Genomic DNA, 16616 nt, shown 5'->3' with positions numbered 1-16616 from the left:
ACTGGCAAAAAGCAGAGGTTGCTCTTACTGCAATTAAGAAAACAAAAAAAGTGAATTGAGGGCTAAGAGCTAGATGGCCACCGCTAGAGGAACGAGTTCACAAATGAAACTTGCTGCCGGGAGAGGCTTGTCAATGGTGCAGTTATGCCTCCATGCCCTAGTAGTTTCCAAGGCTGGTGCGACTTGTACTCCGGAGCCACTTACGTATATATGCTTTTCACCTTCTTCATTATGCATCGGAAAAATACATTAGTATTTCTGACCATTAGCCTGGCTTCACATCTGGAGATGGTTCCCCTTGCGCCGGCCTACACTGGCTGCCACTGTTCCTACAGTCTGCCCCTGTGACTTTTAGGATGGGTCAAATGCAGAGAACGAATTTCCCTATGGAGATTAATAAAGTAATGTCCGCATATTAGAAACAAACGCCGCTTCTCCATTTTATTTCAATGACATCAACTGCCGGCATTTAAGAGAGACTTTTTCTTCCTTTAGGTTTGATTAAAAAGCAGACTTTTTTGAGCAATAGCAATGACGTCAAAGGAAATGCCGTAACCAAAATGTCAGACATAAATAGTTCTTTTTCCTCTTTCCAAAAGTTATTGTGCCTTTTAAAGTTCCTGACAGCTCATAAATGCTTTCAAACAGGGCCTCCATAATGAGGGTACAAAGCGGCGTGTCCTTTATGCCAAGCAGAATTCAACTGCGTCAAAAGCCATCATTTGTGGATTGTTGCCGACTAAAAAGTGCATACGAAATAAGAGGAGCAGACTTTTGGCCTTGTCCCGCTCTGTGCCCTGTGCTCCGCTAATGCCCTTCCGGCTTTTACTATTATTATTATACACTTTATTTGAAGCAGCATAAACCGGCGCAGCGCGAGTTTAGTTTGACCTCCAGATCTCCTCTGCTCTCCTGAAGACATTTTTAATAAGCCCATCACACACGCCACGCAGACAGCAACAGAGGCATAATCACTATCGAACACACCCGGGACTCTGGGGACAAAGGATTCTGGGAGTTGTGTGCTGACGTGAAGAGGGAAGCAGAAAATTGTATATGCGAGAATAAATAGTCTGCTGATGATATCGCTTAACTTAAGTGGAAGAAGTAAAAGAAGTATAGTCTTCCAAATACTTTTAATGTTTAAAAGGACAATTTGGAACTCTTATCTTCTTATCAGTCAGTGTGTTTTAGACCATTCATTTATCTGTTGCATTCAGAAACTGCATGTCTTCAGTTTATATGACAGTGAATAGGAACATTAATCAGACACTGTAACAAAGTGATTTTCTGAGATGCTTTTGAATTAATGGAAAAGGTCAGATCAGGGTGCCATTTATTAGCATGCTGTTATAGGAACAGGCCACCGTTTTTCCATACTGTGATATGTTCTTACCTGAGCTAAGACAAGTTTATGCGTACCTGTCCGTTTGGAGCTATAGGAATATGTTGGGAAAGGCCAAATGCTAACAACATCTTTGGTCGTTTTGCGTCTAAGCTCAGGCAAGTTTTCTCAGCATGGAAAAACTGTGGCCTGTTCCTTTAAAATAGACGATTATAAGTTTACGTTGATGAGCCGAGCCGCAGATCACACCCGCTGCACGTGGCACAGAGGGGCGCCGTGAGGTCACGTGGCCTTGCACGCGGCACTCAGATTTTCCCAGTTAAATACAGTACTGAACGCAGAAAGCATGTCGATGAACGAATGTGCAGACGGCGCTGTCAATAAAAAATGTCGAAGCGATGATTAAAGGATGAGGAGAGGGAAAAAACATGTTCACAATGAGGACACTTCTGCCTATGGTGGTGTAATCTGTCTCTCAAAAGCTTTAAAACCCTGTTAACCGTCATCCCAGATTACAATTCTTGTTTTCAATAGCCTACTTATCGATTTAAATTAATTTGTTAATTCTTTATTTTTTAAATGAAACTAACCAAAACTAGACTTTTCATAGACTAAAAATTACTAAAATGTGACTAAAATTGAAAGCATTGTCATCCTAAACACTAAAACTACCAATAACAATACTGATAACCACTGCTTCCAAGGGTGCTAAAAGCCTATTTGAAATAAACAAAAAATATAAATACTACAATACCCAAAAGATTATTTTAAAGCCTCAGCTATACAGCCTCAACCTCAATACTGTATACAGTGTGTCCACTTAAACCAATGGCATATGTTTTTAAGCACTGGATGGCGTTTACTGCTACTCCAGCTCATTCCTCCCTTACTTCTCTGTTACACATTTCTAAATAACAGTACAAAATCAACAAGAGCAGATGGGACACTTACAATAAACGTGAGTAATTTCATTTCTAATTCGCGCAAGCTTTAAGTGTTCCCAATGTTTAATGCGGGATTGAATTGAGCAGCCGAGACGAGGCAATCCCAAACAAACTGCGCCTCCTCTCACCCACAGCTGTTGTTTTTACGCTCGGGTTTAGCACCGAGGACATCAGCATTCAGGCGGGACGTCCAAAGACACACTTGCAGGGCTTGAGAGCATTCTAGAGCAGATATTATTGGTTTTATCAAAGTGTGTGGACAGCAAGAGGTCAGACCACAAGGACAGGAGTAGGAGCATAACCCTTTTGGCACTTTGCTTTATGGCACAGTAAAAACAGAGTAATAGGGAGGAAATAGCATGGAGATGATTAGGATTGCAAGAGATAATGCAGTTTGCTGCCCTGTTTCCTTATTAAAGCAGTACTTGTTTACTTTAATAAATAATTTTCATACTTTCATTCTCATTCTCTGGGGGTAATACAAATGATAATGGGATGATTGGGGGGACTTTCATCTTTCCCTGGTGTTTCTGGCCAGAAAAAATAATTGCAACTTTGCCTGCACCGGGTCGGAGCCACCAATACACACTAATGGAATCACGAAGAAGAGGCTAGCAGGCTAACGGATAAAGCTAACTGCGGGCTAGCGCCACTTAAACAGTATTTACAGCCAAGTTTGAGTGAAAAAAAATGATCCCCATTGTGTAATTGGATGTACAATTTCCCTCTCCCCCTTTGTCTTTTCTGTCAGCGTAGTATTTACTCTCACGGACAATTAATGGACATAACATGCTACGACACCTGCGGCGGCACTTATGGCCTCTAGGGGCATGAGTTACTTAGTACTGCTTTTATACCAAGAAAACACTTGAAAATGTTTGTTTTCATTGACAGTCTAAGGTTTGAGTAATTTGTTATATTGCCATGAAATACATTTGTTTTGTGCCCTGTTCCATGTAAATACAATCCATTTTATTAATTTTAAGCCAATAGAAGGAATAACAAGAGGTATTTCAGAACAAGTTTGGAGTGTAAATTACAGGGTTAACTTTGGTTCATAGTACATAAATAATCACTGCCTTTGGAATCATTGATGTAAATTTGTATACAAATGCTTTGAAAGGAAATAAGTGTGAACCTTTTTAGTCGCCCTCAAGCAAAAATCCCAAAGGTAGCACAATGTAAAATGGTGGGAGTGGGTCACTGGGGGTAACATTTATGACAAACGACAAATGCAAATCACTGCAATTTATTCTGTGCTTGCAATATCAATAGAGAAGCCAAATGTCTGTGGAATATGAACACAGTCAAATTATTTTTACCAAAACTGATGAGCAATAACATCAGTCAGCAGTGCGTTTAAGCTTGTTTGTGTCTATTCAATTAGCACATTGATTGAGCTGTTTGTATTATGTAAATATGTTGCGCTCCAGGGGGCAGGGAGTAAATGTCAAGGTTTTGAGTTCGATTTGTGACACACAGTCCCGCGGTGAGGAGTCTGCAGATCCTCCCAGTGTTATTTATGGCTTCTTGAATACTTGATGAGTGACTCTGAGTTGACTGTAGTAAACAAATGTGTGAGTGCCCTGTCCCTAAAGATAATGGGACAGGCTCCAAATCAACCCCAAATGGGAAAGAGCAGTAGAAGTGCGTGCCTGTAGCTCTGGGTGAAGCTGCTATCTCAGTTTTGCACTTGCTGCGGTTAACACAGTGTGAAATTATAGGGGCAGGACACATTAAATCCATGTCTGAACACATGTGAGTCGACCACAGCAGTTTAACGGTCTACAGGGTCTAAAGCCATTGTTCTGATTGTCATACGGCTCAGTAAAATTCGTCACAAAACCTATACGGAACCCTGAGCAAGAAAAGTCAACTAAGACGAGATGTTTATAGAGAATTTCCACACTCAAACACAGTGCACTCTTTAAACCAGCTGTAAGATAGCTCTGGTACATCAAGAACACTGCTACTCGAGGCTGCGCTTCAGTTTTATACAGCTAATCATAAACACGTCTTATTGAGAATTTGAGGCATCTCAGACTATATTCAAAACCAGGCTTGAGACAATAAAGATTATTTATGTTCTATTTATATACCCTTTTTTTGTTCTCCTTCAGTGCTGTGAATATGCAGTGGTTTGTGGGGGGGAAATGACGTAATAGCATTTTTATAAATTGCGAGCTTACATATTACATATTACTGTAATGGAAATATCAGTAAAGTGCAAAAAACAAGGACAATTTCCAACACTTTTTTTTTTCATCATAATGTTTTTTAATGTTAGGGTTTGTTAAAGTTGGACCGATGACCGGAGATGCAAGTGAATTTATTAACAAAAAAAATGTCTTTATGGCTTGGCTTGGTCCAGGGAGTGGCTCCAGAGCAGGCGCAGGCACTAAAGGAATAAATAGTTCACAGAAAACAGCAAATGGTCACAGATTACTAGATACTGTATCTCAGAGGAGTAGCACCGCAACATAGACAGAACAATCCAACGATGAGTGGCGGTGAGTCCGAGGTCTTTGTATTGCCCACCCCCCAACGCCCCACCAGGGCCAAGCCTTAAAGAAAAAACAAAGCGCCACAAGAGGGAGACAAAACAGGCGCAAATGGCCAAAAACATAACACAGTAGTTACGCCTTAGGTGTAACTTAGTTTGACTACATTCCTGGAGTCTTGAGCTTTTTTTTTTCCTCTACACTGTAGAAAGGAAAACAAAGTGGTTGACTAAGACGGCCAAAGACAGAGTAATTGTTTGGACCGTGAGGTGGGGTCTGGAGCACAGATGGGGAGCAGTATAGGCCATTTATTACTGGCATGTCTGACACAGACGGCACCTGAAAAGAGACCTCTCCACCAGATACCAGATGGAGCAGGATTGTGGTGATGTCAGGGAGTGAATAACAATGAACTAGAAGGAAAATTAAAAAGAGACGTGAAGATGAAGTGGATGGATTGATTGATAGACACTTAACATGTCCCATCACTGCGCACTTACTGCTTAGTGTCCATTTTAGTGCCCTTTCTTTTTCCCTTGTGTAACATATTGTGCTGCTGCCGGTAAAGTAACGGCACAAACACTCTCCTTTTCTGTCCATTAGTCCGGCGCCTTCAAGCGAAACTTCAGCTCTCCGTTGATCATCACCGACCAACTATCCGTGGTCAAAGAGGTGCGGCCCTGTCAAGGTGAGTGTCCATGGAGCGAGCATGGAGGGGAGAAATGTTTTCTGTGCCGTTAGATTTTGTTTTTACTTGATTTGCTTGTGTGTTGCAATAAATCCAGAAATGTCTTCATCTCGTCTGACAACTGTTATGCACGAAGAGGAAAAAGAAAGGGAGGAGGAGCAAACTGAAGCGCAACAGCCTCCTCAAAGTATGTGACTTCTTAAACATGGTGTCTGAGGTTTTTCCCACATGAACGCGCCGTTTGTTTCTCTGTAAAGCTGGGTCCGGTTCGTAAATGTGTGAAAGGATAAATGACAGTGGAAGTGGTTTCTTAAGTCTCACATATGTCCACTGTACGGCAAAAAATAAAGTTTTTCAAGCAGCTTACACATTGCAGTGGTTCCAAGCATAGATTGATAGAGAGGATCGCACACATAAGGGCATCTGGTGAAAAATAATTGGAGCTACAGTTTGTTACAAAGCACAGTCCTTGTTAAAAAACAAAAACTGACCTAAAGACATTGTAATGTTTAGACGTTGTAAATTGAAAACATGAAAACCTGGAATAGATACAGACAGCAACACAAATGGGGTGTGGCCTAGCCGAGGGGGAAGAAAACCTCTCATGAGAATTACAATTTTCCCTCTTTTTAGTCATTTTCCTTTCAGACTGTATCCATATTTATTACACACCAATAAAGTCAAGCCAAAGTCGGGTCCATATGGATGTTTTTTCACAGCAAATTGTTCAGTAGAAGCGAGAAACAGCACTCGTTTCATTAGCTTCATGCTACATATTAGCATGTATAGCATGAAGCTAGTGTAGCTTCCTGGTTAGCATTGTCCGTTCCTTTTAAGTATTTATGGGCTGTTGAACCACTTTGCTTCCATGTCTCTGTATCTTTATTTAGTAGAAAAATATATTCATAATTCAGCGTCTGTTGGAGAAATTGCTTCAAGCATGACTAAATATGGGCAATGCCAAAGATGCCGTCTGTATCTATAGCTTTTAACCGTTTTGGAAAACGTTTTTGCCACCACCACTAACCACTAAAGAATCAAGCCTAAGACATTCTCACTGAAAATGTCTACGACCATATCCATTGTAACAGCACACAATACCCAAATATGGCCCTGTTGAGTTCGGCATCTGTGTCCATTATGCTAAATACCTCGATGAATCAGGGTTAGCGCTTCATTCACGGATCTCCATCGTCACCTCCAACTCATCGCACCATCGTGTTTGGGAGAGAGCCAGGGAGAGCTCAGCCTGTCCAAAAAAAATCACTGCCCTCATTCTGCTGAAGGCCTGGCTCAGCTTGCCAGTGCTTTTTCCCAGAAATAATATTGCGAGATTGATCTCTCACTTAGCAAGTAATTTCCGATAAGTGCCCTCTCTGACCAGGCAGGCGTCTCATATGAGGTTTGTTTATCTGAGGGTAATCGGCCTTTTAATGTGTCACTTTAATGGTATCAAACTTACTTCAAGAAGGGAAACATCACAGATTTGAACACTGCTGAAAATACACATTAAAGATGTGCAGTAAAATATAGTGCATTAGATTTCACACAGAGATTGTTGTTGGTTTTGGATCAAAACCAAAATGGTCATTTTCTAAATCAGTGCCACTCATTGCTGGAGTCCCATTTGTGTAAGTGAGACTAGTACACATAAAATGATTTTAAGCATTTTAAACGTTGTAGATTTAAAGTATAGGCCCTAAACATTTTACAAGCAACTGACCAAAGTAGCTATTGTGAGTAAGGCTTTTCACATGAACCCAGTAATCTCCTGTCTGGAGTGGCCAGGCATGTTTTTGCAGATGGCGGGACAAGTGTCTTTAGTGAGAACAACACCATTGGATGTAGGAGGAGGTCAGTAGAGCTCGTCGGAACCAAGGCCGGCCTGGCCAATGTGGTGCCCTTGGAAAGATTGAACTTTTGACCCTTTTTATTTTATCATGATGATCATGATATCATTGTTATGTTTTATTATGATGATCTATTTATAAAAAATTAAATAAAAATTGGAACATTTGCAAACATGAAACAGTGCCTCTACTTCAGAAGCGGATTAATTTTCACCACAAGGTTACACGGCTCCTGGAGGCATAGACGGACCAGGGGGGGTCCTTGAAATCTCTAGTTTCTGACACAAAAGACCTCAAGTCTGTATCACCTTCTGTTCCAAGTAATGTCAGAAAATTGCAGATGTCGTAGATGGCGGGAGCATGGACCTTGTGGGGTTGCCTATGTCCAGGCCAAATATAACTATTAATCAAAATTCTCATACAGTATGTAGCCAGATCTGTATCCATGACAGTGTACTGCTGTTCGCTTATAATAACTTTTGCTGCTCAATGGCAACATCTGGAATATCCCGTCCATTTATCCATGGATGAGAATGAATTTGATCAGTGTTAAAGTTCATTGATAAAAGTGAAGCTCAAAAGAGAAGATTTGTTGTAGTTACTTCTGGTTTTATCACTGCCTACTGTTGCTCATGCGCAGAAGTTCTTATGCTTGTCCATGATCTCCACTATTAAGACGGGTTAATAAACCGAAGAAACTCGAGGACACAAGAGGAAGCGACCCCCAGAAAGAGACAGTTGTTGAGAAGCCTTGCTCGCCAAACTTCTGAGCCCTGGTAGTAATCATATTCTCCAAAGATCACACTCCTTGTAGCACGCGGCTACTTCTCTAGAAAAATAAAAGCTTTAATCCTTTTATTCCGCTATCTCCCACAGCCACACTCCCCTCTCCTGACCCTGAGGACCCATCCCTCTCAGTTGGATGGCGTCTGCCGTTTCGAAAAACGTCCTTCGCCGATGCTTAGAATCCTGTGATAACTTCAAACGCCGCCATCTCCCACATAAAACGCGGCCTTTAATGCACCACAAAGATTTCCATATTTTAAGCTTCATCTCTCATTCCCTTTCTTCCACCGCACAACTGGGCTAATGTGCTCAAGTCGCACGTCCTGCCAGCGCGTAGTAAAAATATATATAAATCAAAACCCTGTCATATCATTGCCGTCTCTTGATGTCTTTTTTTTGGCCGCTGTCCCCCCTCTCTCCGAATCTTATAAGTGGGTCGCGTTGGTGCAGGACTCATTGTGTTACGGTTATATTTAGACGATAGTTAGTTCAGATTGGCTCGAGTCCCGCAGTGTTTGATGCGCACTTCTATCCCAAAGTGCTGCTCTGTTAAAAATAGTGGCGTTGTCGGATGCGGCTTGAATGCGAGTTGCTGAGATGGATAAAAAGTACACGTGCAGAGAAAGGAAGTGGTGGTTGATGAGGGACAAAGTAGAAGGGGAGTGTTAGCAGAAGTGGGTGTCAATGGCACAGTTGGTTGAAGTGTTTATACGCTGATCCAATGGTTTGAATTCCACCTTGTCTATGTCAGAGGCTCCCAAACTTTTCTGCCTCAAAGAAAGAAAAGATCTTCATGCCAAGTCTTGCAGTGCTTGTTCACCATCGGGTCAATCCTCTCCTTCTGGGCCACCTGCCTGGAAGTTTGTACCTGTGTGTGGAAGTTTGCGCCTTGTCTAAAGCCGAGGACACACTACGCCATTTTTTTTTGCTCGATTGGCTGGGTGGTGGAAAGACGCGACTAAACCCATTCACAGGGGACTTAAACAGGTTTGAATTTTAAAGCATGGGCGATTTTACAGGCCCAAATGTAAACTAGGGCTGAAACGACTAATCGATGAATCGATGACTAATCGATTATTGAAATAGTCGACAACTATTTTAGTAATCGATTAATCGTTTTCTGGTTCACACAGACTAAAATGGAGCAAAAATGACATAAAAATGTAGTATTTTTGATTAAATCAATAGTTGTTTATATAGTTAGGGTCTGTGTACATTTTGTTCATTGTAAATTTCATGAATAGAGCCTCCAACAAACATTTCCCTTTAGTTTACTCCATCAACACATCAAGCGGCGCCACTTAAGATATATGGGATTATAAAAAAATAGAAAAAATACAGTTTTCTTGCACCATTCACAGCCAAGTGATTACTCGATTAATTGTAAAAATAATCGTTAGTTGCAGCCCTAATGTAAACACACACACACACAGAAAGCAGCTGCCAATAACAGAGCAGGATATACACCGAAAACACCATAGCCTCGCTGCCTTATCGTTCCTCCACCATAACAAAGACACAAGCAATAAAACAACACCCACAGCCTCACGCAGATCGCGCCAAACAGCACAAAATTATATCAGTAAAAGGCCACAAGAACCGCTTTTCCGGCCAGATCTCATTCAGCTGATGTCTGTCCAGCTCCTAATCTTCAACATGTTTAATTATTGCACTAATTCAATGTTTCATGATAGATTTATCATTTTCTCAACATGCATTGTTCTCATATTGGTGCAACAATATTTCCACATAATAGCACCTACAGACTTATTTTCCAGCATTGGACTGAACAACAATTAAAAAAAAAATGTTCACAGGTATTTTTTAATATCCAATTCCTAACCTGATTTATTAAGTTAAAAAAAGTGAAATTTCTATTTTTGCAGATTTGTTTCCCACTAATAAACAGCTTAATAATAATAATGCCTAATACTTGTATTGGGCTTTACAAGTTTCTCAAAGTGCTACACTGTCATCAGTATTCATTCAAGCCATACTCTGTGGTGGTAAGCTACTATTGTAGCCACAGCTGCCCTGGGGTAGACTGACGGAAGCGAGGCTACCAGTCTGCGCCATCAGCCCCTACGACCACCAACCACTCACTCACTACATTCACCCAGGCTTCCTGATGTTCCCAAATGGTCTCCCATCCAAGTACCGACCAGGCCCTTCCCTGCTGAGCTGAGATCTGACGGGATCAGGCAGAGCAATGGCGGTGTGGCCCTTATTGCTTATTTTAGAACAAAACAAGAAGTCCAAAATCTGAACATGGCTTTGTAACTAATACTGTATGTCAGCAAAATAACGCCATAAATTTAACCTGACTCGGTCCATTATTCAGATTTCATCACCGATAATATGGGAAATTTGGTGCCATTTTTATGCATCAAGGAAAAACATAAAATGACATTAAGCTGGCAATATTTAATTTTTTCCCTCATATTTAAGTCATTAATCGACGGCAAAAGTCTCAAATCGATATCACTAAGATTCACCTGCAGTGTCTCGCTTTAAGACTGACAAATGTGTGTAATGTGTCCTCAGCTTTACACAGGTAAGCGGAGGATTCTCTGTCAAACAACAGCCTGATGGAGTCAAAACCTTTTTACACTCTGGACTAGGAACCTTTAAATAAGTGAAAGTCCAGTAGTAGCCTGAATGTACAGATGTTAAATTGTGTTTCGACATTGTAATTTTTAAGCCAACCGTTGTTTATAGCGGAACATTTTATTTATAGATTTTGTACCCTTTCAGAAAGCCATCGGTCTCGCGTGGATCCCGTCTATGCCGCTTTACGCTACGGCACCTCCCTGGCCCAGATGAGCCGCTCCAGTTTTGGAAGTACGTCCGATTCGCCCACGCGCAGCCTGGTGAGAAATCATCTTCTGGTAATGACACCTTGTGTCGTTCGATCAAAGCATTTCTTGCCACTTAAATTAGCCACTCAAGTGTAATGACAGCAGTTTACGTCACCATCGAGTCAGTAAGTAGTGCTGTCTTTGCTAAAGCAATTTCATATGAAGAAGTATTTCACTGGTTCTTTCTCAGTGAGACGTTTACAATAACCTGCATTAGCGTCAGTGTTGCGACCCTGAGTTGCTGTGTTACGGTGGCAGCTGTCATTAATGCAATTTCAGTTTGTCGCTGTGAGCCTCAACACTCGAATGATTGACAAGGTGTTCGCAGTAATAGCTTTAGGCAAGGTGCCTATTTTTGGTCAGCATTATGTAGTCAAAGAATAATAGGCCTTTTGTATTTCATAGTCACTTTCGAGCCACTTTTACAAACAAGAAAAGTAAGTTCAAACGATGTGCTAAGAAAGAGGTAATTAACTTTTCTATATCATGTGCAGGGCTGGGTACCGTATACCAGTTTGGAAGCAGAAAAAAGTTTAGGCACTACTGGTATCGGAAAAATAAAAGTATCGAAAGCAGGTATCGAAAAATCCACATTTAGAGACTAAGTTGAACAGGTATCGTACCCAGCCCTAATTTTGTATATACACGACATCATGGCGACACGTAAACAAGCAGCAACTTCCCTCTCTCTTGGTACAACTGTGTTTTTAGTGTCAAAGTTCCACATTGTTTTACTGGATACTTTTGTATGTCTTTGCTGGGTTTTTGTGAGATTCAGTGGATTTTTTACTGCATAGGGTCCGTACTAGCCATGAAGGACCCATATTTTAAAGTTAACAAACAGCTAGCGTATGAGCTAAAGACATTTGAGACTTACACATTTCTTCTTCTGAAACACTGAAGTGGCTCCAAAAGCTTACTTACTATCTTGCTTACTTACTTACTTACTTACTTACTTACTTACTTACTATCTTACTTATTTACTTACTTACTTACTTACTTACTTACTTACTTACTTACTTACTTACTTACTTACTTACTTACTTACTTACTTACTTACTTGCGATGTGTGCTTGCATGAATTAATTATTAACGTTTTTGTGTGTCTCTTGAGCAAGAAACATCCTCCACTTTGCTTATATATGAAAGTTAGTGATTGGTGGTGTTTGCAGTCACACTTTTGTCAGTCTCCCCCAGATTACAGTCATAACTTTACAGTTGCCAGTTTTCCAAGACTTTCAAGTAAAACTATGAAAGAAAAAAAAACAACCATATTGCTTTTTTAATAGATATAACCTGAGACCCGAGAGTGTTTTGTGACAAAAGCAATTGTGGAGTATTAAATTGAAGCATAGATTTTACAATGACCTTCCAAGCTCCCGGTGACAATAGCATGTTATTTCTTTTCCTTTTTATCGATGTTTTGGTACAGGGAGAAGGAGGCGACGAGACACAGAGGCAGTACAGCATGGAGGAGGAGATGCCTATGGAAACAGCAGGTCAGTGCTGAATTTCAATCTTTGCTATCTAAAATTACTTTTTGCATGACCTGACTGTTTACAGTGTCTGCTGCAAGGTGCATGCTAAGAGAATTTATGTCAATTTTGTTTTATAGAGATCCCAGTGCCTGAAATTGAGATAGAGAAAGAGGAAGAGTCCAGCGATGCACCAAACCTGACTCCACCAGAAGACAGCGGTGTAAAGGTACTACTATTACTACTACAACGATGACTGGGGGATCTTTAAAGCAAACGATTGCGAAAATGCCAGCGTGACTAAACTGAAATCCAAGTGAAACATGGCTTGGGACAAAAAGATAACCAGTCAGTCACCCAATTTCGTTTGAAGTGGAATATCTTGTGCTCGGTTCCCTCTCTGTCTGTTCATGATTCAGAGCAAACACTGAACAGCCTGTATCCAGTGGAGCAGAGTGCTCCTCTCACACCTATGTCACTTACAGAGGGCCCCTGCGCCTCACTATTGACACAGTAGGTGGTCTTTCTATTTCGCTCTATGTCTATGACAGAGACCATATATGAAACACCTAAAGCCCCCTGCTGCTTCAAGCTGGAGGTGGACAATCCATCGATATTAGAAACAGTATGGTGACGTATAGGTCTTGCATAACCTGGTGTATCCACATTCTTGCCACATGGCCGGAAAGAAAGAAAACCTTTCCAAACTTGCATCTCTTTAAATGTGTGTTATAAAAAAGAGCAAAAGGCTTTCACTGTGAAACTAATGACTAAACATTGGTTGTCATGAGGCACTAGGTAAAGTGCAGAGGACAAAATACACCTAAAAAAACAAAGAGGACACATACATGAGCAGAACGTAGCTCACTACTGTAAGGGAATAATGCAACGGGATTACAGTTGATGGATTATAATTGCTTTATCATTTAACTATTGCTTTTTTTTGTAATACAGTATCTTGACAACTGAAAATGTCTTATTATTTGGAAAAACAACCCGAAAACTACAAAGACCTGCTGGAAATACAGACATTATTTTGAGTTTATCTCGTCTAAAGCAAAGATTATTGTGGTCCATTGTCGGTTCAGTGCAGGAAACAAGGTATTCTCAACTGTAAAAACCAAGAGCATAGTGCTAAAGAGCGAGTGCAAGCTGAAAAATAGAATGTGCTTTTTTATGACATGTAATTTGCCATTTGATATTCCCGGTATTCGATTATTATGGCCCTACATCTGATATGTAAATGAGAGAATGCTGCGTACCTTTCCGTAGTCCCTCTGGGGGTAATACAAGTGTTGATGGGATGATTGGGGGGTCTTTCATCTCCCCCTGGTGTCTGGCCAGAAAACCACAATTGCAACTTTGCTGCCTACGGATCAGAGGCCCAATACACACTAATAGAATCACGAAGAAGAAGCTAACAGGCTAACGGGCAAAGCTAACTGCGGGCTAGCGCCACTTAAATAGTATTTGCAGCCAAGTTTGAGTGGAAAAAAATATCTCCATCGTGTAATTGGATGTACAATATCCCTCTCTCCCTTTGTCTTTTCTCTCAGCATAGTATTTACTCTCACGGACAATTAATAAGTAAAAAAGCATAACATGCTCCCCGCGACCCGGCCCCGGATAAAGCGGAAGAAAATGGATGGATGGATGGATGGATGGATGGATGGATGGATGCTCCGACACCTACAGTGGCGCTTATGGCCTCTAGGGGCATGAGTTCCTTAGTTCTTCTTTATTTTTATTTTTTTATTTATTTTATTTATTTGAGCATACATTTGCTCAAAAGGAGTAGGATGAAGCAAAAGCTTATGAGCGCCTACCCCCAACTCAAAATTATGAACTTTTCATTTCTCATAGTATAATCAGTGTAAACAAAACAACAACAAGGAACAATAGCAAAGAAACAAAACAAAAACTGAAGAACTCGTTTCCTTTCAGCACAGCTTTTTGACTCACAACCACTGTTTGAACTATTCACATAATAACAGAACCAAACACTATTACACTATTACTATTTCCTGCAAGTGGGGCAAGCCTAAACAGCTAGATGTGATCCTTTATTTTTAAAACTAATCAGTAGTTTTGGAATAAAGGAATCAAAGAAGAGTAACGAGATTATTTTTACAAGGAGTAATCAGTATTTGGAATACTTTTTCAGAGTCAGAAGTGCTTTCTCCTCTGCCATTGTTTATTCACATTGTCAAAAAAATGCAAAAACGTCACAAAAACCCAACCTGAAAAGTTATGGACCTGACTGTCGCCTCCATTGTTTTTTCATGCTTTAATTTAACCCGTTTTCTGTCTCGTTTCACAGGTTCCCAAGCGCATTGACGTCCAGTCCATTCACACCTACGTCGCGCTGTACAAGTTTTTGCCTCAGGAACAGAACGACCTGGAACTACAGTGAGTCGAAATACTTTTTTTTTTCTCCCCCTCGATTGCTAAACTGTAGAAGATGTAGCATAATAGATCTAATATGTGTGTGTGTAAGCCATGTCAAAACCAGAACAATCACCAAACTTACATGAATTCAGCTGCGCTCTTCTTCCTTTAGGCACTTTGTCGAGCGTGTATCCAATAGGGGCTCTCATATCCTTCGGTGACTTCTCTTGGCAAGACTATTTCTCACGACGTGACTGTATTTGGGCTATGAAAACGTTCTGCAGAGGACAATCTTTAAGGACAACTAATTATAAGCCGCCGTGCCCCCATGTAGTGCTGAGGGAAGGGAGCAGCGGGGGACAGAGTAGACACATTTAACAAGTAAAACATGAAAGAGGCGAGAGGAGCTGCGGAATTATATGGCACAGAAAATAGCGGATAGAGTCACAAAAAGCTTTGGGGGGTAGAAAGTCTTGGCAAGGGTATAATAAAACAGTGTATCATAGAGTAAATCTCAATAAAAAAATAGGCCAAAAAAAGTGTGCTGCGGTTTCACCCACCAACCTAAAAAACATACCATAACCTTGTAGTTATGATGGTGTGCAAGCCATTCTTCTTTTTGTGACTGTGATGAATAAACAAGAGGGTGAGGAAGGGCATCTGATTGTTAAACATGTGCCAAATCAAAAGCTGCATCACTAAAAGATGAGAAAAAGTAAGGAAAGAGTGTACAGAGCTGATGCGCTATAGTAATCATGCATGACCATAGTGTTTGTTTACATTGTGTTGTGTTCCAGTTTGCTCCACTTGAGGTTGTGAGGGAGAACAGGTATAGAAGGGCAGTCAAACGGAGGACTGGGTGGGAACGAACTCAGAAACCAGGGCACTGTCGGGAGGTCTTTTTTTTTCGATTTGTAAAAGGCTATTTACGCCTAAGTGCCGTGAACAACAGCGCGTGGATCTGGAACTGTCCGTTCTGTTCATGCATTAAGAAAGAAAGCTGTCATTTGAAAAGCATATACTGTAGATGCATCACTTTGATAATGGAGGGTTTGAGTTCATTTGGATCGTGTCATTTGGTTATTGAAGATGTTTGGAAGTTTCCCTAAAGGGCCTATTTCACTGGCCTGAAGACCAATTGGAAATTAGTTGTAGACGAGTAAACGAGTTGCCGATGGCCACGGAAATGTCTCCGAGACGGCCCCTGGAGGTCAGGCAAGTCTCCCGGTAGTCTTGTTGAAAACAAACAGGAGACTGGCTGGAGATTTCAAAAAGACTCTCTGCATGGTCTCCGAGAGGTCTACGTGGTCTCAAGCAATTGAGTCGCTAATACTATGTTGTTCTCAACCTGTGAGATGCTTCTGTGTCGTCCCTGCAATGTCTCCGAGAACTGTCAGACACCAAGGAGATCTCCAAAAGACTCCATTCGACCCTTTGAGATCTCCTTAGTGTCTGACAGGTCTTGGAGACATTGCAGGGACGACACAAAAACGTCTTATAGGTTGAGGACAACAAATAGTGTTCACAATTGCCACAGCTGCTTGAGACCGTGAAATCAAACCTGTTTGTTTTCACCGAGACTACCTGGAGACTCGCCTTTAAGCCAGGGGACATCTCGGAGACATCTCCATGAGGCAACTCCAGACAAGTCTCAACATTGTCTCCAGGCCGTTAGATAGGCTCTTTGTATGCGCACAATCAGTCCGACTTAAGAAGACACTGTGGAGACTGCCAGTCACAACGTCTCTCAACTCTCCAGTGTTATAGGCCCTTAAAAAATG

General features: G+C 41.1%; 1 protein-coding gene across 1 annotated transcript in view; it reads left to right on the top strand.

Annotated features, from left to right (window-relative positions):
• LOC306968923 (SH3 and cysteine-rich domain-containing protein 2-like) overlaps positions 1–16616 on the top strand; it is a 76025-nt gene that overhangs the window by 43001 nt on the left and 16408 nt on the right. Inside the window, exons 4-9 of the mRNA XM_079564506.1 lie at positions 5394–5478; positions 5576–5665; positions 10869–10984; positions 12405–12471; positions 12588–12676; positions 14768–14856. Of these exons, the coding sequence (XP_079420632.1) occupies positions 5394–5478; positions 5576–5665; positions 10869–10984; positions 12405–12471; positions 12588–12676; positions 14768–14856 (536 nt within the window). The remainder of the gene's footprint in view (positions 1–5393; positions 5479–5575; positions 5666–10868; positions 10985–12404; positions 12472–12587; positions 12677–14767; positions 14857–16616) is intronic.

This window comes from Gobius niger, assembly GCF_951799975.1.
Source record: "Gobius niger genome assembly, chromosome: 10".
Classification (NCBI taxonomy): domain Eukaryota; kingdom Metazoa; phylum Chordata; class Actinopteri; order Gobiiformes; family Gobiidae; genus Gobius; species Gobius niger.
The sequence above is the reverse complement of the archived record's forward strand: the minus strand, read 5'-3'. Positions and strand labels throughout refer to the sequence as shown.